The following is a 23,532-nucleotide window of genomic DNA, read 5'->3' on the forward strand; positions in this document are numbered from 1 at the left end:
CCCGCCACAGTGGCAAGGAAACAATGTCGTGATTTCAATCCAGATCATCCTCAGAAATGCACGTTCAGTTTCACGAGTGGGTCGAGGGGGGTCATCGAGCAGAGGTAATCAGAGGAAACTTGACCCCCCACAAAAGGACTGTTAACATGAGATACTGTGTGCTTAAGAAACTAAGCTCTTTGTGTGTAGTTTACTTAGCCAACAAGGGGGAAAAATCTCTGCCTGCTCTTCATGTGCTGTAATGTAAACTGGCGTCACAGCTATTTGGATCTGGACAGCAGTGACAGGAACTTGAAACTCAGTAATGGGTGGAAAACAGTATCTGTATTTCCCATTTAAAGCTGTTGTGTCGCTTGGCTGAGGTGGAGTTAGTGATGCTGAGACAGAAACTGAGAGAAACGCGATCCCGGCCCTGAACCCTCGCCACAGAACAACAGAACAACAATGACAGACGCGGAGGCAATGAGAAGCAACCTGCGCCGATTTCTAGGTCGCTCTAAATCAGGTCAACTGATTGTGTTGCTTAACGAGCACCTCGAGTTTCATTTCCCTTCAGGTCAACAAACGATCTCCCTGAGAGATATCTCTGAGACATCCGGATTCAAGCTCTCGTCCGTGCACTGGGACAGGGAGCAAATTAAGCGCTTGTCAAGCTGTTGTTGATCGGCTTGTTTGAGCTGACTCATTCCAACATGGGGGAATAATGAGACGCCTCCATGTTAACTAATAAGGGAACAAACCGCTGTGTTTCAGCAGGCACATATAGGAAGGTGACACTGCCATCCTCCTGAGGTAATGGAAGGATAATGATGTTAGTCTGGATGTGTGTACGTGTGTGTATAGGTGCTTTTTCATTGAGGGCTTGAAGGCATTATAGCTGCGGGGAATCTGAGTGACAGTGCTGATCTCTCTGGCATTTGCTCTTTTTTTTTTGTGGATACTCTGCCATTAAAGCTTATTATTCATTTACAGTACAGTAAAGGACAAGACTCCTGCCAGCTTTTCTGTACCGTCTTCATCTCACCTCATAACCTCTCTCCTTCCATTTCCTCCTCTCTCCTCCCGACAGCCCTTCTCTCAGCCATACATTGATCCATTAAGCCGTCGTCCTTACTTCACGCCTCCTGATTTCCCGTGCAAATAACCCTAACTGAGACAATAACCCCTCCACCTCGTCTTCTTCTTAAACTCTGACCACAAGAAGCTTTCTTTACAATTACTTGCAGACTTGCAGTTAGTTTCTTCCACAGCATCGGTCATCAAGCAGCCTTTCAGTGTATCTGTTAGCATTGTTTATTTATTTATTCACATATCTGATTAATGTCAGATAACATTGTTGCTGTTATATCTCAACAGCCACAGTAACTGCTGAGATATAAGAGTCTGGAGCACGTGGAAACCTCTGGGACTGAAAAATTAAGCCAGTACAGAGATGCAGAAAAACCTTTACTCAACTGGCATCTATAGCAAGTTTTCATTCAAAGAATTTTATGCACAGCTAATCTGATTTTATTGTATTAAGTCATGAAGTGATGTGACGTTACAGGCATAGCTGCTTTAGGGTTTTCACCAGCATCCCTTAATAAAAGCATAAAAATAGCATCACAATTAATTATGGAAGAGCTTTAATTAATAGCTGGTAATGACGCAGCTCCACCCTCTTACCCTCTCATGGACAAGACAAATTGTCACACTTTATGTCCATCTTTTGTATACAGTCTACGGTCCAGGAAATAAATGACCTTCCCGTCAACTGACAGATGCTGAAATTACCGCTTTGAGCCAATGCTCAAACTTCAATACATCAGTTTTTGTTCACATTTAACTGTCTTTAAACTTTTCATGATCCGACTTTCTCCAATGACATTTTCCCCAATGGCTCCCATGCAGTTTAACATTTGGTAATGGTTTTTTGTTAGTGGCGTGCTGGTGCGTGAGACACTTTCAAGGCAGGGCGGACAACGTCAGCTGCTGGATTTAACACTAAAATAGATAAATTAAGAATCAGAGATGTCACAGCACGTACCGTTTGCATCCTGGGTGACAGAAAGAGCTATATGGTGCGTGTGAGATGTGTGCGTGACGTGCAGTGTGTCACTGAAATGTAACAAAATACCGGAAAACGCCACAGACACCAGCACGAACAAAACTCTCACATAGTAAGTGCACGAGTACTGTATGTGTATTAGAGGGAGATGTAATAAAGTGTCATTCAACACCACAGCCAAGCATCTCTACTGGGAAAACCTTGACCTCCTAGCACAAGATTAATTTCTTTCCGTGGTCAACTAAACCTGTCATGCACATTTAAGGAGTTTAATTGCACAGATTAGTGCGTGTTAATTTTGCCAGAATATCGAGTTTTGTTAATCCCAGGAGTGAGCATGGATCCTTTGGGTCTTTTAGGGGATTTTGAAAGTAAATAACTGTTTAACTCGCATAAGCTGACAGAGATTTCATGACATATTCTGCACATATCCTGCATATTCTGTTATCGCAGAAAATCAGGAGCAAGAATAGTCATACATTTTTAAGCTTTTTCTTTCTTGCCAGAAAAAGGCGAAAATTACCAGGGAAACGAACGAACTGTGAAGATGGATGCTTTATGTGCAAATGCCATACATACCATAGAGACTATGTAATAAATGACAGAAAACACAAGCATGGAACAGAATGAGAAGAAGTTTAAAGTGGCAGGAAAGTGTGGTTTGAAAACTGAATACAGCTCTTTTGTTTTTATTGATCCTTGCTGATGCAGAAAATCCCAGCATGAAGAATGAAACTTGGTTATTCTGTGAGTACATCTAATGTTATGCAAATCCAAATTTCAGTACGTGAAAGTAAACGGGCGTCTATCTTACATACAGGTCATTTTGAAAAATGAATTAAAAACTAATATCTTTATTGCTCAAATAGGAATTAATCTCTTTGTTCTACTACCTTACCTTCATCTAGTAGACCTAATGAATGAGTCAGCGAGCACTATACTATAATTAAACCTATTTTTATTCTAAATGACACACCGAAATTGACGCATTGAGGTAATAAAAGACTCCAGTAGGAAGAAGGTGGGTGTTTATTTCTTTTATGTCTGCCTTACGCAATAATAGCATACATGTATTAGACTGATTATTTAATAGTGAAGGTGCATCATAAATACACTAAACACATAGATTTATATGGCATTTTTTTCTGAAATAGGAACAATTCATATTAGATTGATCCTAGTGTCTAAAAGAAAAACAGCACATCCTTGCTATATTTTTACATTTTGAGTGTATGTGATATTTTTTATAACAGCTTATTCATTTATTTTGTTAGAAAGTCAAATATCTGCTTGCAACACTATTTGTGTACCTTTAGAGGTGCAAGACAGGATATCAGTGCATAAAAATGTGAACTTTACTTGAAAAATGTTATAAAAACTTGTTGCATGATTATCTAACTCCATAAACCTGGAGACATTCCTCGTGGGTGACCATTAGGATTTAATAATCAATCCAATCAGTTTGAGTCCACCTTTCTCCTCCTCTAGTGTCTCTCCTTCTGTCTCCTGTGTGCTGCTCTTTGACTCTGGGATGTTGAGTCAGAATTTGATAACACCATCGTATATCATTACACACAAACACACAGACACACACAGGGAGGGACAGACAGAGAGCGATAGTGTTCTCATTAAGGTGGGACAACTGAAGACGAGGGCAGCATCTTTTTTTCATGTGTGGACCAGAGGGCAGCGCAGCATCACATCCTCACCACCAACAGACCAGCTGAGTCTCATTCAAAGCCACTGGATGCGCCTCACCAATCACACCAGATAAAACAGACCAGCGTATGTTACAACGTTCATAAATGTGTAGCAGTATGTGAACTAAAGCTGCGAAAAGTTTTTTTCTGTGGCCTCACATTAGAAAAAGTTTCCCTCTTGTTCGGATTCTATCTTTGGGTGATGATACATTCTGTGTTACTCCAAGAAAAGCCTCTAAATTTCCTTTAATGTGAGCGAAAACCGGGTTAAAATCATAAAATTAATCTGTAGAACTCAACTACTTTCCAATATAAATTCATTTAACTGTGGTAAGAACTTCATAAAACTCATTATCAAGTACTGACTTTAACTTTATTGCAAAATAACACCAAAGTGGATATCCTCTCTGGACTTTCTAGCAAGAGGCTGCCCGTTTACAAGGTATTCATTTTATAAATCAGCCACACCACAACATCTTATCCCAACCACAGTAAAAGCAGTATGCTTACACTGTTCAGCCAAACAGATAATTGTTATGCACTGTGACAGTCCAGAAGCCTTCATCCAAAACTTGTGAGACATAATTTACATGAAGACATTTATAAATGGCATAAATGTGTTTTGTTATATTTAAAAACCTGGGTGTCTGGGAATAATGGTCTGTATATATGGAGTGACGGTTGTGTACCTGATCTGATCACAACTATTTTATAACCAATCAAAGACGTGCACGTGTTTCTTTTTCACTGCAGTGATATGATAAATATCGCCTGGTTTGTAAGAAAACCCTGAATGGACCACTGTTTGACACAGCAGCAGTGTCACCATTTATCCACCTGCCTCATAACCATGAAGTACTTTTTGCGCTTGAACTGCAACTTCTAATTGCGCAAATAGAAGCAGAAACTCTTGCAAGATATTAAACTGATGGCATAACTACAATTATAAACGTAGGTGCTCGTTTACATGTCTACCTTCCCGGTACGAAGTCTGATCTCTCTTATCTGCTACCAAACATGATGCCATGGGGCTAGTTGAGCAAATTGTAATTATCAAACTGCAGACTCCCTGAGATGCAGAGCCTTAGCAGTGATGGTTAAGCCAAAGGAACCAGAACATCTGGCAAGGGGAAAACAGGTAGCTGTGCTGGCGCAGACGTTGCTGGCTATCTGACACCCCAGCAGACAGATGGAGGGACTGGGCTCAGTGTGTGAATCAGAAGGATGGAGATACTTTGGTCACGTGTCAACAGATTAAGTCAGATGCTCAGTGTCAGGTGTGCAATTGTCTTTTTTTTGTTGTTTAGATACTCATGGTGTGTGTTTTAGAGCTTTGCCAACTATTCATACTGGATAATGGAGCATAAATCCACATGTCACGTTGCGTTCAACCCTTCGCACACTTTAATGCATGTTTCTCTGGTGGAAGAACACCTAGTGGAGAGCTCATTATTAAAAGGTTTTTCCTCACGATATGATTGCAGGGCTCATTGGATGATCAGGCATTTGCCTTCTCAGCTGTGTTTGATGTTATGATGAAGGAGAGCAGTGCTTTTACCCCTACCTACAATCATGTGGTTGCAGACGTCGCAGAACGTGGGCTTCTTAAAGATGTGCTCCATGAAGCAGTGTCCTGCTGAGTCTAACTGCATCGGGTTGCGTGGTTGTGAGCGCGACGTGGGAGGAGGAGCGCAGGGAATAGCCGGAGGAACTGGAGGAATGGGGAGGTTGGTGTTGTGCGGCGGGGCCATCCCAATGTTGCAAAGATGGCCCGTGCTGCTGCTCACGTCTGAGAGGAGCTCCGTCTTGTTTTCGCTGCTGTTCCGGAAGAAGTTGTCGGCGCTCTTGCTGCGGACGCTCTTGGTCTTGAAGGACAGGGAGCGTTTGAGTCTTTGCAGCTGAAACAGGAGAGGATGAGTTCAAGAAAAGTGGAGCAAAGAAGAGAAAAAGACAGACTGCTTGAGAGAAAATGAGGAGACAGAAAATCTTTGAGTGACCAAGTCCATTACTGCAGTAACCGTCAGGCAAATCTCATTCACTGATGCCCGATAACATGACTATTACCGTGGTCTCAACTTATCACCTTTCAGTAGAAAACCTTCCAGGTTCCCTACCTGGGAGGGTAATGTGATTTTCTGGTTAGGCCAGTGTATCACATTAACACCATTCCTCACACACTGTGCTGTCATTTCTGGCAGCAGCCCCTATCAATCTCATTATGCTTCTCCTTTACAGTAACGCTATTCATAATGCTCCACGCTGACAAATCATTTAATTTAACCAGTGTGTGTACCCCTGAAACCCACTCAAATCTGGGCTCAGACACATAATAAAGAATTGCTAAGCCACTCTAATGTGATTTTATGGTTCAGCTTCCAGGCTGGTGTGGCTATAAATCCCCGATTGAAAAATAGATTATGTTTTCTGATAGGTCGGGAAAGACTCCTAATGATTCTCTCTCACAGCACCGACTCGTCTTTACATCCGCCTTTTGTAAACACCTCTGAGCATTTATTCGTCCTCTTTGGTGTTTGTTGCAAAGCACGCAGACGCAGTCATACGTGGTGCATTGTTTCTGCGCTTGTCATTTTTGTGAACATGCCTGCACAAATTGCTTAGAGTGCTTATCATTGCGGCTTTGTTATGGTGAAGATCAATCAGTCCTGCAAGTCAATCTGGAAACAATCAATTTTAGACCCTTTCTCTGTCATCATCACCCACGCATGAACGCATACACACAGAAGCATGAACCTACAGAACAAATACATCCTCCTGCAACCTGTTACAGCTGTTTTCCTGCTGATCCATGAAAAGAAAAACAGTAGTAAAAGTAGATGGAAAACCTATTTCTACCGGTAAATGTGTGATGATGTGTGATGATAAAGGCCCTCTTTTTTGCTCTACTGTGGCTTTAATGTATATAAAATAAAGCACAGTGAAGGCATGTGTGCATGCATGGAGGAGCTCATGCTGTATTTCGATGGCGCCAAATCTCTATGAGTTCTCAGCTCTCTGTTAGCAGGGAGGGTTAATGGGGGCTGGGTGGAGCACTGCAACACAATCCGCCAAAGCCATTTATCACATGGGATTATAACTCAAATGACTTCAAATACGATGCAGCTTAAACAAAGAGTGCCCTCTAAAAATATGGGTGAAGATGGACTTAACCTGGTTGGCACTGACTTCGTTAAGAGGAATAAAAGTTGTGGAGTGAACAACTTTTATTCACATGCAATCATGACTCTTCTGACGGACTGATATCAGCAGTATGCGCCAGTTTGCACAAGAGTGGAGGCTCACCTTGCGCTTTTGATGTTCAGGCCTCACAGTATTCTTAAAGGAGGGATAAAAACACAAACACAACTTTACTTAATGGTTGTAAACTTGTTCAGCCTTCTGAGGAATTTATTCTACTTATCATGACTGTAAGAAAATTAAAACACTTTCTTTAAATGCCTTTTTTGCTCTATGACAAATCACCTATGATGCTGGAAGTGAGTCTGGTTGTTTGGCAGAAGCTTGGAAATTGCATAAAGTCAGCCAGGAGTCTGCTGAAATATCCAGCGAAACGTGCCAAAGTACGAGTTCCCATGCTGAAATGTTTCAGCTGAAACTAAGAAAACTGAACAACAACTTGATCATACAAAAACCACAACCTCGCTGTCAGAAGGAGACGGAGCATGAGATTCATCTGCCCAGCAAGGGAGTCGTGGTGGGAAGAGCTGTCACAGCTATCCACTGCCATGATCAGTAGTCCAATATTGTACTGCTAAATGTAGTAGTCTGGGGGTCAACATGTGACCCACATAGATGGTAAAACGCCAGAGGCAGCTGCCAGCTCTATCACACAGCCTCATTTCCAAGTAGAAAGTCCAAGCCATGTGCCTTTTATTTATTTATGAAAATGCACATATTTTTAAGACCATATTGTTTCCCGTTTTTAATTCAGTTTTAATTTAAATAACCTTTCCATGCTTGATGTAAACCAGTACCCACAAGAGCTGGACTAAGCAGGTTATTCTCTATTATCTCCTCCAAAGAAAAACACCACAGTACACTTCTCATATAAAACCACAGAGAGCATGTGAGCTGCTGCTGTGAGTTTAAACTGATCTCAGCGTTATCTTCTGTTTAACCTCGTTATCTTCGTGGTTTGTCTCCCAGTTGTAAGCTACAGCTCGTATTATTTGTTATGGCTTCCTTAAATCTAATCACATCAGGTTGTTTTAGGATGTTTTATCAGTGTGTTATCGGTCATTTAAAGGAGGAGGAAATGTGCGGTCTTCTTTCTGGGAGCTCATCCCAATTGAGCCCATTTAAATCTCGTATTAAAAGAAGTTTTTTTAGCCTGCTTAATTTCCTTTTCAGAGTTGCACTGGCGTGCAGTGAAAAACATTTTCGTGGTAAAGAAGAAAACAACAACAACAACGGGATAGTCCTACCTTGCTTTCTTGCTGGCTGGCGTTCGCCGTCGGGGATTTGGGTGTCTCATTCTGGTCCCGTTCGTCCTCTTTGCCCCCACTTTCGTCCTGAATTGTGCTGGCCGGCGGAATCATCCTCTCTGTCTGTACTCTGTAAAAAGATACTGCTCAACTGAGTTCGTTTCCCCCCCAAGCGGTTTACATCGTTTCTGTTCTTCTAATGGAAATAATAAAAAAGATAAGTCGTTTAGATCCGTTGCTGATATATTGTGAAGAGGGAAGAAACGAGGAGTAAAACGTACTGAAAAGACACAAGGGTGGAAAAAAGTGGTTTGGGAATCAAAAGTTGCAAGTAATTCCAGATCGGCTTCAAAGTGCCCTGTCCGTCTGAAGGAGGCTTTCGTGTTTATCGTGGCGTCGTGCGTAACTGCCAAGACATCTCCAAGTCCACGCTGTGCGCCGTGCGCCTCGCGTTGTCAATACTTTGAGGGCGGAGAGCTGTAAGCGATCAAGGGAGGGTAGGGCTGAGAAGGATGGAGAAGGAGGAGACACAACGAGTCTGTCCAGATGCACTCAAAGGGAAAAAGCTCATTCTCAAATGGATCATTGCTCTTCTTAAAAGAAAAGTCAAGGACCTACGCTCTTTGCACGAGTGCATGCGCTTCTTTCCAAACCAAATGTTATGTATAGCACACTTGTTCAGATTAATGTCAATAAATTGTTCTTCAGATTGGTCCACCTGCTTTATTTATTAATTCAGTTGACAAAGACTGAGAGAATTTTCCAGAAATGCTTTAGACAGCAAAACTTCACTCGAGTAAGGCTTGAACACCAACCTAACGCTAACTAAAGAATTCTCACAATAGATTTTTTTTTTTTGACTGTGTGATGATGGCACAAAAATAAGCTGCTTCGAATTAAAATACTACCTGAGATATTTTTTCTGCTGCAAAGGAGAAAAATGCATGATTACAGATATACATGCAGTTCCTTTTTAGAGTTATCAGACTTTCTTTTAGGTCAGAAAAACGTCTTTCACCTCATGAACTTTAGTCAAGGTCAAACACATTTGTGTTTACTTGTTTAGCTATTATAGTGAGGACCAGGTTGAGGTTCTAGACCATTTTGAGTGAGTTGGTCCTCACTTTTTCACACTCTCTTCAAAGGCCTGTTTCAGGGTTACAGGTTTTTCTCGGGTCCAGGTTAGAATTAGGTTTATGCTAACTCTTGTAGTTGTATTGTTGGGATAATGGGCTAGTATTAAATTACGTCACCAAATATCCTCACAAAGATAGACAGCCAAATATAAGCATGTGTGTACTGAAAATAGATAGAAGCTTTGTTTTTACCAGCAAAATACTAAATTATTAAGGTGATGATGTAACAGCCCTTGCTGACTTTAGATGAAACGATTGATAACCCTTTTATGTTTGACTATCAGCTTTTAAACTACATCATGGACCAGTTAGATTAGATTAAAGACATGAAAAAAACCAAACCACTTACAAAACCAAAGAAAAAATGAAGAAATTCATTGTTTCAGGTAAGAAATAGCGCACTTTGTCACATTCAGTTATTGTGTGAACAAAGGAAATAATACTAGTTTGTGAGCTTCAGAAGTACTAGGCATCTGTACCTTCATCTAACACTAAGCAATAACATGAATAAGGATACCCCATTTCCCAAAATGTCAAACCAGTATTAAGCAAGTAAATATCCTTCAAGGTCCATCTGTCGCGGATTACTTTCAGAAAGAATAGCCCCAAGCCGACACTCACACAATCCAGTATATTCACACACTGGTAAGCTACTGATGAGGAAACTGGCAGTGTTATTACTCTTTAGGTTTCGCAGTGAAACATAAAGCGTTTTACTTCACCTCAGATGGGATAGATGTGATACTCACTGTAGTGATACATCATGATGCCTCCCTCCGGGCTCCCTTGTGATGTGATGTCCTTGAAGTTATGTTGCAGGATGAAGGAGGCAGGTGCCAGACTGCAGCCTCCTCACTCTGACAGGAATGCAAACACCAACACAGTCCCAAGGAGTGAGACTACATATTGATTTTTGTAATCCAGAGCAGAATGGATTCAATCCCAGAAAAGTCAGTCACATTCCTGAAAGGTTGGTTTACCTCCTAACATCAAGATTAATATCGCGTTTTGTTTGCCAAATCTTTATCACCAAACTGTGGATGTATTATTTTAACAAGCCACGGTGAAACAGATTCTTTCTACATTTTGCGGGATCATCCAAAATGAAGTTCAGTGATTGGGCATGCATTCAGCGCTAAAGAGTGATACATCAGAGAAAACACAGAAAAAGGAAAGTGCAAAGATTGACTGACATATGTCATGACACAGTACCTATACAGCTGAGGTGAATGACTGAGAGGTTGTGTTTCTGTAGTTTAGATGGTGTGAAGATGGTTTTATTTGTCTAGAGTTTTTCTATATTAGCCCGCAGAAGGTCAGCAGATTTAACCTATTTTCAGAAAGAGCAATCAGTCTTAATAAAGAGTGTGACTTTGTTTTAACACTTAGACTCATCCTGGACTTGTTAATTTGTCAAAGGGTATACTTCTGTATTTTCTCACAGTAGTAAGGGTGGTGTAAAAATGACATCAGCTCATTTGACACCGCAAATGAGCTGATGTCTTGCGCTTTCACACGATAACCCACCACCTGGAGAGAACACAAGACAATCCCCCGGGTTAGTCAGTCCGAGCACGAGTCAATGATACATTCAGTCCATGTGGTGTATGTGTGTGGTTATTGTGACTCATGTCAACAGAAAGAACCAAGTGCTTGACCGATTGTGCCAGGAAGCAAGCGTAGAGAGCCAAGCGTGAAAGCGAGACAGGGAAAGAACATTGTAATTTCCTCTCTCAGCTGCTGGTCCGTCAAGAGTGCAAAGAAGGCGTGAAAAAATGAGAGAAATACTGAGCGATGGAGGACGATAGGCTGGAGGAATAGGGGTTAATTATTCCCAATGAAATGTTTCATTAAGGAGATGCAAAGATCTGAGTTGTGCAGTTTCAGGTCCACAGTTGCTTTTTGGTTTTTAAGTATTTGTCTTTCTTGTTATTAATGCATTAGTCCTGCATATGGGAACCATCAACCACATTCTTGCCACATTCTTGCATCACATTCGCCTAATATGTGAAGGATCCCTTGGGAGGGTTCTATCAGGAAGAGCTTCTGGTGTAAGAATACCGTATGCCAAATCAAATATACAGATCCATGTGTTGACATCTTGTGGATAAGGCATCAGCCAAAAGAACAATAGAAGAGGTATGCCCATCAATGAGCCACCTCTTTCAACTGTTATAACCACAGAGCACATTTTTATTAATTTCTCAAATTTCTATTTACTTTCTCAGGAAAAATGTAATATTTGAAAGACTTGGTTTGATACTTATTTGTGACCGTAACTAAATCCAGAGTAATACGATTTTATTTCTTCACAAAGATAAAAGAGCGCACACTAAATTTTCATGTATTCCTAAATTTTAAACGTGTTCTTTTTTCATACTAATGCAACAGCTGATGTTGAGGGTAGGAATAAAAAAACATATCACACACATGCACCACATACACCATAGAAATGCAGAATTCTTTTTGGTTTTTTTACAAGTAGGCTGAACCATTACCTGATAACACCTGGCCTCTCATGCATGACGAAGAGTTATAGGATGTTAACGAGAAAATGCATTTTGGGATGTCTTATATTTCTTAAGTAGACCTCCCTGCACATATACATTTCAAATCAACTTTGGTTCCATAGTGTTATAAAAGCATCACCAGTGAAGCTGTACTTGGGTTTGGGGTGCTTTGAAATAACACATGTTAATGTGCATGCTAGAAACAGACTGTATATAAAGGTTGGACATAGTTTCCAGGTCTGAAAAGTGAAGCTAATACATAAAACTGATTTGTTCACTGCACATTGTTTTGAAGCTGATGGCTTGTCATTTGCAGACTTTCCAGCCTCCAGTTGCCTAGGTGACCTTCGAACATATTTACTACCAGGTCATACATTAATCAGGGGTACACAGTAAAATTTGCAGTGTCAAACTAACACTTAGAGTTAAATTTAACACTGTTTCCGAGTCTATTTGGTTCCATTCAGAATTGGTGTTAAATCAACTCTTTCTATAGTGTTAAAATTTTAGAGTAAATTTAACTCTAAACAGAGTAAAGATTTAACAGAGTAACACCGCATAGTGTTAAATCAACTTAACACTACTAGTAGTGTCATATTATTTACTCTATTCTAGTGATAAATTAACTCTATTTGAGTAAAATCCCACTGATTTTTAACACTGAATTGTGTTATTTGAAATTAACACTGGGGGTTCAAAGAACTCTGATGGGAGTTGATGTTACTCTATACTGTGTTATTCATACACTAATCTCTAGTGAAAAATTAGCTCCCATAGAGTAAAATTTGTAATTAATTTTACACCAAATAATGTTACTAAAACTCTTCCTGTAGTGTTACCTTTACACACAATTCACTGTTTTGCAGCATGAAAACCTGGTTTTTAATAATGCTTTTACATATAAAACAAGTGAGCAAAAACCACAACTAGATAATACATTTAACAGCTTTATTTTTATGTCAGGCTCAAAATATAAAAACATCTCATGTAGTGTATAAAACACTTTAAAACAATGAATTAGTTCAGCATAAAACGGCAATATGGAACGACATACAGGGAGGAATCTGAAATGCCATACTTGATTTGAAGAAGCAACACAGCTCATTTATGTTCAACATCTTCAGCACCATATTGGGATGCAGTCTGACCCTAAATGCATGATAATGGTCATCAAAACACAGGGTTTCCATCAGTTTTCCACAGAGCAATACAATGCCATCTTTCACAACAGTACTTTTGATCTTACAAAAAACCGGAATCTCAGACACTACATCTGTACAGATGATAAAGTCAGGGCGGTACTCTATACCGTGTTGTTATCCACTTAGCTGAAAACAAACTGGTAGACAACACAGCTCCAAGCAATTTCTGGACCTTCTTCCAGCTCTCCAAGTGTCACCATCTTTCCTGGTCCTAAAGCTAATCTTTCCAGGCTAAAGGACTCCCAATGCTTTATTTTATTACTATTATATTTATTTTTACTTGTGGTGTACTGTAAAGGTACACTCTGTAAGGCTGCATCTTTAGCCTGAGTATGAATCTCAAAAAACACTTCCTCCATTGAGGAGACAAAACTATTCAAAGTAGATTGGCTCACAGTAGCTGTGCAACAGCAGAGGCACACATATCCAAAGTGCTCTTATTTGACCTTTTCAGATGTTGTGGGTGTTTCTTCTACATTAGTTGACATCACGTCCCCTATAGTGCTAATTTCTTTAACTGCCACATCATGCTGTAGATTAACATCAGTGTCAGCCTGTTGGTCAAAATAGTTAAGGTGTTTGGTATTTAAATATTTTCTAAAACCTGTGGTTTGGATGAACGTGTACATGTTGTGAAGCATAGTGTTGTAAGATGTGCCAAACACAAAATGTGCTTTAAACAGTTCATCAAAAGCACCAAGTGAAGAGGTAGACTTGCATGGTATGGCATTCTTGTCAAGAATAATGAAGAACCGGTGGATGTCATTCTTTTTCACCCCCAACAGCCAGGAGGTAGGGTTGAGTGCTGGTAGTGATGGCATCAAGGTGCTTTTGGATATTTGTTCCAGTCTGAAAAGACAAATACAGACAGGCAATAAGAATCAAATGTTTCTTAAATTGGTAATTCATAACATAAAAATAGAAAAGAAACACAAACCTTCTTGAAGACCACAAGACGCCTTTCTGCTTGAGAAGCTGACACCTTTCCTGGTCTCTTCCGACCCTGACCAGATGGTGGAATCAGATGTAATAGCAATAGAATTGCTGAGAGGTCACTGTCCCAGCCTGCAAAAATTATTTGTTTTTAATAAAGTTGAATCATCATCAACAATATATTTCAATGCATTGATAAAATGTTTGAGTAGACCCAAAAGACAAAAAGGATAACTGTTCTGTGACAAACATTATATATGCTTTGAATGTGCTAATCAAAGAAACAACAGCTCACCAATGTCAGCATTAACCTCAGTGGCATCCTCAGGAGAGTCAGCTGCCAGCAAGAGTTCTTCCAGGTCACTGGTAGAAGGAAGGTTTCTGCCTTGTTGGATAATCCTTCTTTTGAATGTTGTTGGCCACCTCTCCAGCAACCTGCCTGATACATCCTCACCAAACATCAGTACAAAATCCTGTTCGATCTGTAACAGGGATAGAGAATAGAGAATTATATCTGCTTTCTATAAAATATTAAAGTGTGTTTACATTGTCAAAGTAATGACAAATATTCACCAAGCCTTTGATATCTTTGAAACGTGGAAAAACAGACAGTATGTTGCTTGACAGCAGGAGGTCAAGGACCATGTTGTGACTGTGTCTTCATCAGCTGAATTGTTCATCAGAGAGATTGCTTCCTTGCACTCATCCTCACTCAGTAACTTCTCTGTAACAAACTGCAACTCTCGTCTGACAGTTGGTCCACCACACTGGTCTTCACTCGATGATCCATCTCCTGGTGCTAGACAATATGAAATACAGCTTTATCAAAACTAATAACAACATTTAATAACCATTATTAATAAAGAACCACAATGTGGAACAGTATTATGCATTTCCACTGAATTATAAATGTTACCTCTAGATGATAATCGCCTCCCTTTAGCAGTGCATCTCTGTATGGCTTTAATCCTCCAGGCCAAGTACCCAGTGCCACCCTCGCCATCATAATAATGTTCCTTGGAGAGTGACATGTACAGACACTGATAAATGAATAAACAAAATAAGTTATGTAACAATGAAGAGTTGATAAGGACATACATTTTAGCAGGATTTAAAATGTTTAAACGTGATTTTGGTTGTATCAGTTATTACTATGAGCTACTTACATAGCCATTTTTGGAGTACGGGCCACTGAGGTAAGAGAAAAAGGTTACAATTCCTCTGGCATACATTTCTTTTACCTGCCGTGGTGGTGATGTACTGCAAGATCAAAAGGAAAAGAACTAGTCAGCTTCCCTGGAATTCATAGAGATTTAAAATAATAGTAAAATCACAGGGCCAGAAATAAATTACCCATTTTTTTCTGTCAAGTCAGCTACCAGTATGTTGACCAGTATGTTTTTCTTCTGGTTTCAGACACCAGAGACTTGGTCCGATTGTATTCATTTATTATACATTCTCCACCAGGTTTGTTGGTGAGAATCGATTCCACCAACTGGAAAACACAATAAAAAAAACATTCTACATGTTGATATAACCACTGCAGTTCAGAACACTTAAACTACAAACAAAAATGACACTGTTAGAAGAATGTGGAAATCTGCTAACTCTTACTTGCTTAGCTTCTGCATCCAGCTTCTGACGTTTCCTAAAAGGGCTGTCTGAAAGGATGACCGTACCCTGTGAATCTGATGAATGTGGCAATGATAACTGGGACAGCTCAGGAGACACTTCTGCAGCAGCTGTTTCCAGACCTCAAAAACAGGAGCAAAACAAATGAGTTTACATGGTCCCTCCATAGACACATTTTATAAACTCTTTTTAATAAGCAATGTAATAATGATACTAAAAAATGACATCCAGTGAAACACACATCACTCAAACAAACCTTTTTCATATTTGATGGTTAGTACCCCAGTTGAGGGATCTGTTACTATATCCTCAAATATATCATCATCCAATTCAGTCCCTGAACTATCAAAAACTTTCACTCCTTTTGTTACGGCTGGCACACCAAACTTTGCAAATGCTGGAAACAAGCACACAAGTTTGAATAAACAAAAAGATTACATGACATCTAATGTTTTGTAGCCTAAAATGAAGATCATTTCAAGATACTTTTTCAAAAGTGACTCAAATAAAAAAAAAAACTAAATTACTAAGTGCCACTAACATGCTTGATAAGTGGTAGATTAGGAGTGACACTCACATTATACAGTTTTTCCACTAAATATACATTCGTAGCTAAGATGATTCCAAAACGTAGATCATTTTCAATTAATCATAAAATGCAGTTTGAAGAGACTAAATAACAAAAAGAACTTAAAGCACATTGAACACCTTTTTTTTATACAATGTTGGTTTCTTACCGGCAATCAAAATTCCTTAAGGCTTGGCTCAGATACTCTAGCAAATTTCTGCACACCTCCCAGTTTTGCTTTAAGCAGCATGCTTCCTGTAGACAGTAATTTCTTATAGTCAGTGCTCTTCATTGAACTACTGAAAACAGAAAATGTTAATATTAAACCAGTCCCATAAATACCAGTAAAACAGCCTTGCATTGTTATTTCTTACACTGTATGTTACTTTTTTTTCAGTGTAACAAGGTGTTTCAGCCCCTTGGCTGTAGTTTTTAAGCCTTTACTAAATGAGTATTTCACCTACATGAAATATATTTCTCAATACAAAACTAAAATAATTACTAGTACTTTTACCGTTTGTCTGATCTAACTTAGCACTAGGGAGTCAGTATTTTGTTCATCTTTAGTTTAACATACTGAACAGTCTGCTAACCAAAATGGAAAAAGGTAACTTGTGTCAATACCATCATTAGTTAACATCAAGTTAACTCACTACAAATACAAACACTGCCATCTTAAGTTCAAACTACTAAAAGAAAACATTACAAACTGAATCCTGGATATTTTGGATACTTTATCAAGTTTATACTGCCTGCTGGTTGTAATCACTGTAACTGTAAAATCGCTAAAGGCAGCGGAATTGAAATAAGACAATAACCTTACTGAAAACGACCTCTATAGCTAGGTATCCAAAAAGAAGTGAAATATGTAACATTAGTGTAAAATTTTAATTAGTTAATGCTTGCCTTACATAATTTAAAATGTAACAATAACAAGTGAATTGCCCGTGCATCAAGGTTAGCCAAAATGCTAGTTAGCTAGCTAATGTTAATATTAGGGGTGCAACGATATTCGTATCGATATTGAACCGTTCGATACAGTGCTTTCGGTTCGGTACGCGTATGTATCGAACAATACAACATTTGTAATTTATTTTATCAACTTTCCTTCTGACGATGCTGTCTGTGTGGAGCGCTCAGTGAATCTGCGTTCGACTACTCCGCCTAGGCTGCACTGTCGAGCGCAGATCCACTGAGCGCTCAACACAGACAGCATCGTCAGAAGGAAGAGCGCAGGGCACCTCCCCCACCCTCATTCAGATCTGGCGTTTGGAATTATTTTGGTTTTCATGTGACGTATGACCCTGAAGGTAAGCGAGTCATGGACTAAAGTAAAACAGTATGTTGGATGTGCCATGCAATGCTCAATTACATGGGTGGGAACTAGTGTGTTAGCGCAGGTAGCTCGTTAACGTGTTGGCCGTCTAGCCCCATGCACGGGGCGATCGGCGGTAGCTCGTTAACGGAGATTTGCCATGTTGTGGTGTTAAGGTCATTTCAACGAGATTAACCTGAAAGCACTAGTGGGAACACAACGAATATGACTGCACATTTACGCCGACATCATCCTAGTGCAAAGACAAAAACAACAAGCATGCTACTAACTTTAGCCGAGTCATTTAGACAGCTGTTAGCACATGATTCTCCTTATGCTGCTGAGAATATAACCCAGAAGAAGCGGATAGTATAGCTTTTATTTTGGAAAGAGACATTTCTCTGTAATAAACTCTCTTTTCCAAAGATGCATGATTCCTCAATCAGATACAGGGCTTGCAATATCGCTAGCCTGACGTCCTGGGGCTAGCGATTTTTTCAGTCGGGTTACCAAAATCTATCTCTTCCCTGCCCGTCGGGCTATTGTAAGAAGGAAAAATATATGTCAATGCTTTTGCATTCTTTCGGAAATGTAGCTGGGTAATTATGTCATTGGCATCGGTGAGCCACTGTCAATATGTGACATATTGAAATCGCGTTTGAATTTGCGCTTGTTTTTTTGCTTTCACTTTGCAATCGTGCGAACTGTGTATAGAGAGCGACAGCACTGATCTGTGAGTGATGATAATTTGTGCACCAATTCCTCTGACATCGTCTTATTAATCGTTAGCTTACTATGCAAACATGACAAGTGAAATCTCCCGCAGCTTAAACATGTGAGAGGTTGATTGCGCAGAGAATCGCTGAGCTTATGTGAGTCCGTGTGTAAAAGCAGCAGGATTTATATTTGACTACGATGACCTGGATGACTGAGAACCTTCACAGACAGATATATATTTTAGTTCTGCTGAGCCAAATAAGACAGGTCAGGGTGAAGAAGTAACAGCCAAAGAAAAGCTTACCACAAAACGGAGAAGTTATGACAAATCAGACTATAAGGCAAAAAGAAAGTGCAGCTTTATGGTTTCATGGACAAAATAATTTCTGTGGCTGCAATATGACAAGCTAAATAACCAGGGCTGCACATAAGTGGTCCGCAGGTACGCATTCGCTGTCAAAATAAAAAACACGCACAAGGGTTAGGGTTAAATTTAAAAACTGTACTTTTGAGTTAAAATATATATTTATAATTTTAATAAATGACAAATTAAAAAGGCATGAACATTTTTTTGTATCGAAAAAATATCAAACCGTGACACCAAAGTATCGAACCTAACCGAACCGTGAATTTTGTGTATCGTTGCACCCCTAGTTAATATGTAGCTCCCAACACATGGAGGGTTTAATTTAATGGAATTTCAAACATGCTAGAACACAACACAATCACCACTACACACTGAAATAAATTAACAAGCCTTACAGTCTTAGCCAACACTAATTAACAACCTTACGTTAGCATACAGACAATGTCACATTTGCTTCAGGTACAAAATTAAATATATAATAAACATGGACAAAAGGAATGTAACCTTATTTTAACATGCTACTTGTGTTTAAAATGTCAAATTGTTGGTTTTAATAAGTGAATATGAACAACTTACCGTGTAACTGATGTAAAGAAAATGGCGTCGTGAAAAATCCTCTTGGTTTGAAAAGGAGTCTGTGGTGGGAGGAGCTTTCTAGAGTAACATTGACACTGCCTCTTTTAACTCCGCGAATTATCACCCACACTGGGAGGCGTTTTGCTCCAGCTGTCGTTATAATGACTCTATTAGAGTAAATACACTTTAACACTGCTGATTTAACACTGGGAAATTTACTGTGTATGTTTCTTTCTCAATGGCAGAAAGATTCCTGGAAGATGAGAAATGTTTACAATTCAGTTTCTACGGTCTCTAGTCACCACAATGCTACAAATAACTTCGACTGTGTATGTAGCTTAAGTGTTTCTAAGTTGGCCAGAAGTGGGCAGCTCCTCGGGAAATCTGGTTTTATAGTCAGTTAGTTAATTCCATTTAATTCAATTCAATTCAGTTTAATTTTATTTATATAGGAACTGTAGGAGCCTTTTTGTGTTGTTACCTTATGTGTGCCACTAGGGGTCACTTTTTGTGTTTTTATGGTATAATATGTTTTATGGTACAGTGTTTAAGGTAGGCACGTGTAATTAGTGTCAAGTGTTATTGGTCGGAAGGAGCAAACAATTTGTGATCTCTGTGCTGTTGTGATTTATGTTAAATGAAGTTGTATACTAAGAGAACTGTTGAACTACAAATGCAACTGATGGAAAGCAATAAATGTGTTAAACGGACAAGATAAGTACAGCTGCACTCTCAAGTGTCATTCATGACAGTGGCATCATGTCACCTCCGCCATCGAACACCTCAGTGGCTTCAAGCGTAGGCTTAGTCTTTACAGGAACGAATTCACAATAATAGTCACCGCAAGGCACTTTATATGTTAAGGTAAAGACCCAATAATAATAGAGAGAAAATCCCAACAATCACATGACCTCATCAGCAAGCAACTGGTGACAATGGGAAGGAAAAACTCCCTTTTAACAGGAAGAAGCATCCAGAACCAGCCATCGGCCACTACCAGATAAGACAACATGGGACAATTTGAAAATAACACTTGGAACAAGGTAGTTTCAAGCATTTCTGGATACAGAATGAGGTTTTTCTATTTCATGGACCGTGTTGGAGTCAAAAAAGACGATAAAACAGGATATGCTTTAGAGCAGGTTGACCTCACAATTGAGATATGAGTGTGCAGTGTTTCTCCTTCCCTCACAACGTCTGGTTTCCAAACACATTTTGTTTCATAAAATTGTAACAGCCAAAATGCTCACCTAGAGGCTTTACCATGAGGCTCATGTCATGGTGGGCACATCCATCTATATAAAGTCTCTGATGCTAACATGCTCAAAATGCTAACATTAACATTCTATTAATGCACAAAACGTCCACAACCTGTTGATCGTGGTAGCACAACAATGGTTTAATTACATTTTATCAGCATACTTAGTTGGCTGTTTTAACAGTGATTTACATGCAAAAGAGCTTTCATCAATAATCCTCTGGTTGTTCGCATATCTTTATTTAACATCTGTTTGTCTACAATGATTGCAATATATTAATAATTATTTAACTGGAGAAATATTTCTTTACCAGATTTCCATCAGAACCAAAAGTTCAGTAATAGGAACAGGCTGTAAACACCTTATATCCACCAAAGTTACTGAAAACATGACATTTGTGGCACAAATTTGTGGCACAAAAAAGGGCGCAAAAGTATTTATGCTAGTAGTAATTGTAAGAAGGCAGTGTGATTCATGTTAAGTCATAAAGATCTTCATGAATGTCTTGCTATCGCGACATGAATGAGTAACACTTCTGACTTGTTCTTCATTCATGATGTGTCCTTATAAAAAAAAATCACCAAATATGAGATTAAAACCTCGCTTTACTCACTGAAGAGTGGGTCTGATCCACTGGTGCCACTGGTGACTGGTTCCGCTCATTGTGTCTTGAATACCATGAGGTTATGAAATCCCCTCTCAGACTTTGTCACACTTGCATGTGCCAAACTCCACATTTTGCCTCTTTCTGTTGGGTTCGCAGCTCCTCTGGGAGACTCAACATGTCACCAAGCTATTCTTGGAGTGTAGTCTCCTGCTCACACACACATGGCGTTCACATCAGTTTCTGTGCCAAGAAGACATGATCAGTGTTGTCACATTCAGGGATGAATTGAAGGGCTGATAGACTGAGTGAATGTTTGGATCATTAGCTATCATAACTAATGATAGATCTGTTGTGTAATTATTACTCATTTTAAGATTCATTCCAACTGTGACTTTCTGACAACACAGTGGAAAATTGATAAGAAAATTACTTCCTGGATAAAAGATTACTATCATCGCATTTAAGCTTCTGTACAGTAAATTATTATAAGAGAGATTATAAGCCACTACAAAGCATTTCTGTTGAATTGAATATTTTCAGATCAAACAAGCAAATTTGAAGCCTTCAAATATTGTAATTCTATCTGGATTCACTGGACACGAACAGTAGAGAAATAAAGAAGCAACATATTTGATGAAATTGGAAATGTAAGGGCTACACGGTGGCACAGTGGTTAGCACTGTTGCCGCACAGCAAGAAGGTCCTGAGTTCAATTCCACCATCAGGCTGGGATCTTTCTGTGTGGAGTTTGCATGTTCTCCCCGTGTTTGCGTGGGTTCTCTCCGGGTACTCCGGCTTCCTCCCACCGTCCAAAGACATGTAGTTTGTGGGGATAGGTTAATTGGAAAATCCAAATTGCCACTAGGTGTGAATGTGAGTGTGAATGGTTGTCTGTCCCTGTGTGTTGGCCCTGCGACAGACTGGTGACCTGTCCAGGGTGTACCCCGCCTCTCGCCCTATGACAGCTGGGATAGGCTCCAGTGCCCCCCGCGACCCTGAAAAGGATAAGCAGAAGCGAATGAATGGATGGATGGAAATGTAAGTCTTCAAAAAGTGATGTGATCAAGTACAAATGAACCAGCATATACAACAGACACACACCTACACATATTTATGCAGACACACACAAATGTCCCAGCATGTGTTACAGTAATGGGCAAGTGGATTCCCCAAGAACCCAGTCTAATTAGCCTATCTTATTAAGAGCCACCCCAAGACTGGTCTCTGCAGGGTACAATAAAGTAATGAGAGCTAGGAGTAGGTGTGTGTGTGAGGGAGAGAGAGCTTTCACTTTTTCACAATTGACCACGTGTAGCCAACTTTATCTCTACACACAGTACCTACTTTGATTCAGGGACCTTTGTCACATGGTAAACTCCACTTTCTAATAGTATTTCTGTCGTGAGCTACACTGTCATCTACACAACATATACAAAAATATCTCGTAGTTCATTTCATGCATTAGCAGGAGGATTAGCAGGACTGAAATCAGTAAAACAGTTTGTTATTATGGCTTTTACAAACACTTTCTGTTTAAATTATGCTACTAAAAATCCTCTTTGTTTCTGACCTCTTAAAAAGTTATGAAAATAATTTTCATCTTATTAAGTTGAAAATAATCATATGTTTGTTTTTTAGCATACATGGTTAATCATTAGATTGTTTCCCATTCCTTAGTCGCTGTTATCAGGTTGCTTTAAATCACGGTTGGCATCATTAAAACAGTGTTACCCTGCTTGACTTGCAACCAGGGTAACACTGTTTTGATGATCAATAACTAGGGAATAAGAAACAAGCTGGTGAACACCATTACCCCACGCCCTTGTTTTCATGAAGTCCTCACTCTACCTTTAAGACATATTAAGACATATTCCTTACTCCTGCTAGTTTGTATCTGTGCACAGCATAAGAAAGAGTAGCACAAATAAAATGTTAGCTTAGTACAAATAGTAAAAATGCAGAAAAGTTGCCCTATGTTGAAATTGAACACTTCTGAGGTTCACTAATGATCTCTTTTTAGAGATAAAAAAAAACAAAATAAAATAAAACAGCTATGGCTTTATGGAGAATCATATGTTGGAGTCCCCCTTAGAAAAGTGACATCAATTCTTCCACCAAACCCTCTGGAGAAATTAAGACATAATACACCTGTGGCGTGTCCATATGTCCCTTCAAGCGTGCACACATTTATGTTTTGTGAACACCACAGTTTGATATTAATGGCAGGTTTCTAAAACAACAACTTTGCCTCATGTGTCTCTGCTGATTCATGAGTCTTCAACACCTCACAGGATCTCACACTCGAGAGGTGTAAAACTCGGCTGATTGAGATATTGAACATTTTGTTCATTTTACTGAATGCTGATTTAAGTAGGAGCTTTTCAAACTGATACACCGTTCTTGCATCACTGTATTTGATCCAGTGACGCACTTCCTGACAGTGTAGCTGGTCTCCAGCTGGTCACTTTTTAGCCTACTGTGTGCCAGTTAGGACTAATGAGACAACAGAGGCCAAAAGCAA

The 23,532-nt window shown here is 39.5% G+C and overlaps 2 protein-coding genes across 11 annotated transcripts in view; both read right to left on the minus strand.

Annotated features, from left to right (window-relative positions):
- The window catches only part of stac (SH3 and cysteine rich domain), a 30,684-nt gene extending 22,005 nt beyond the window's left edge, over window positions 1–8,679 (minus strand). The window contains exons 1-4 of one of the 3 annotated variants that reach the window (XM_082516937.1): window positions 8,471–8,679; window positions 8,190–8,319; window positions 7,048–7,080; window positions 5,312–5,645 (exon numbers count right to left, since the gene is read on the minus strand). In XM_082516937.1, the coding sequence (XP_082373063.1) occupies window positions 5,312–5,645; window positions 7,048–7,080; window positions 8,190–8,303 (481 nt within the window). In that variant the 5' untranslated portion in view covers window positions 8,304–8,319; window positions 8,471–8,679. Of the gene's footprint in view, window positions 1–5,311; window positions 5,646–7,047; window positions 7,081–8,189 lie in introns of all 3 variants that reach the window. The other 2 variants (XM_082516936.1, XM_082516938.1) reach the window with 2 other exon arrangements.
- Window positions 8,680–12,769: 4,090 nt separating this feature from the next.
- On the minus strand, window positions 12,770–19,254 carry LOC309694892 (uncharacterized protein). 8 transcript variants are annotated; one of them, XR_014272984.1, is made up of 11 exons: window positions 19,146–19,254; window positions 16,340–16,425; window positions 15,859–15,999; window positions 15,585–15,712; window positions 15,324–15,465; window positions 15,137–15,230; window positions 14,887–14,986; window positions 14,544–14,769; window positions 14,266–14,452; window positions 13,975–14,102; window positions 12,770–13,886 (listed from the first exon to the last, which is right to left on the minus strand). XR_014272984.1 is itself a non-coding variant. In XM_082515130.1 (11 exons), the coding sequence occupies exons 8-11, from the start codon at window positions 14,613–14,615 to the stop codon at window positions 13,800–13,802; spliced, it is 474 nt and encodes a 157-aa protein (XP_082371256.1). In that variant the 5' UTR covers window positions 14,616–14,769; window positions 14,887–14,986; window positions 15,137–15,230; window positions 15,324–15,465; window positions 15,585–15,724; window positions 15,859–15,999; window positions 16,340–16,425; window positions 19,146–19,254; the 3' UTR covers window positions 12,770–13,799. The 8 variants fall into 8 exon arrangements, 4 of the variants coding, with proteins under 4 accessions (XP_082371256.1, XP_082371257.1, XP_082371259.1 ...); XR_014272986.1 differs by having other exon boundaries at window positions 14,887–15,010; window positions 15,585–15,724; XR_014272987.1 differs by lacking the exon at window positions 19,146–19,254 and adding an exon at window positions 18,507–18,648 and having other exon boundaries at window positions 15,585–15,724.
- Window positions 19,255–23,532: the final 4,278 nt, after the last annotated feature.

This window comes from Aulonocara stuartgranti (assembly GCF_965226115.1).
Source record: "Aulonocara stuartgranti genome assembly, chromosome: 19".
NCBI lineage: Eukaryota > Metazoa > Chordata > Actinopteri > Cichliformes > Cichlidae > Aulonocara > Aulonocara stuartgranti.

Excerpts from the sequence above, each read along its gene's own strand:
- LOC309694892 (XM_082515133.1), bottom strand. The coding sequence starts at position 14,615 with ATGGTCCTTGACCTCCTGCTGTCAAGCAACATACTGTCTGTTTTTCCA. Across the intron at positions 14,453-14,543 it reads TCAAAGATATCAAAGGCTTG|ATCGAACAGGATTTTGTACT; the intron begins GTGAATATTTGT and ends TCCCTGTTACAG. Across the intron at positions 13,887-13,974 it reads GTCTTGTGGTCTTCAAGAAG|ACTGGAACAAATATCCAAAA; the intron begins GTTTGTGTTTCT and ends TTGTCTTTTCAG.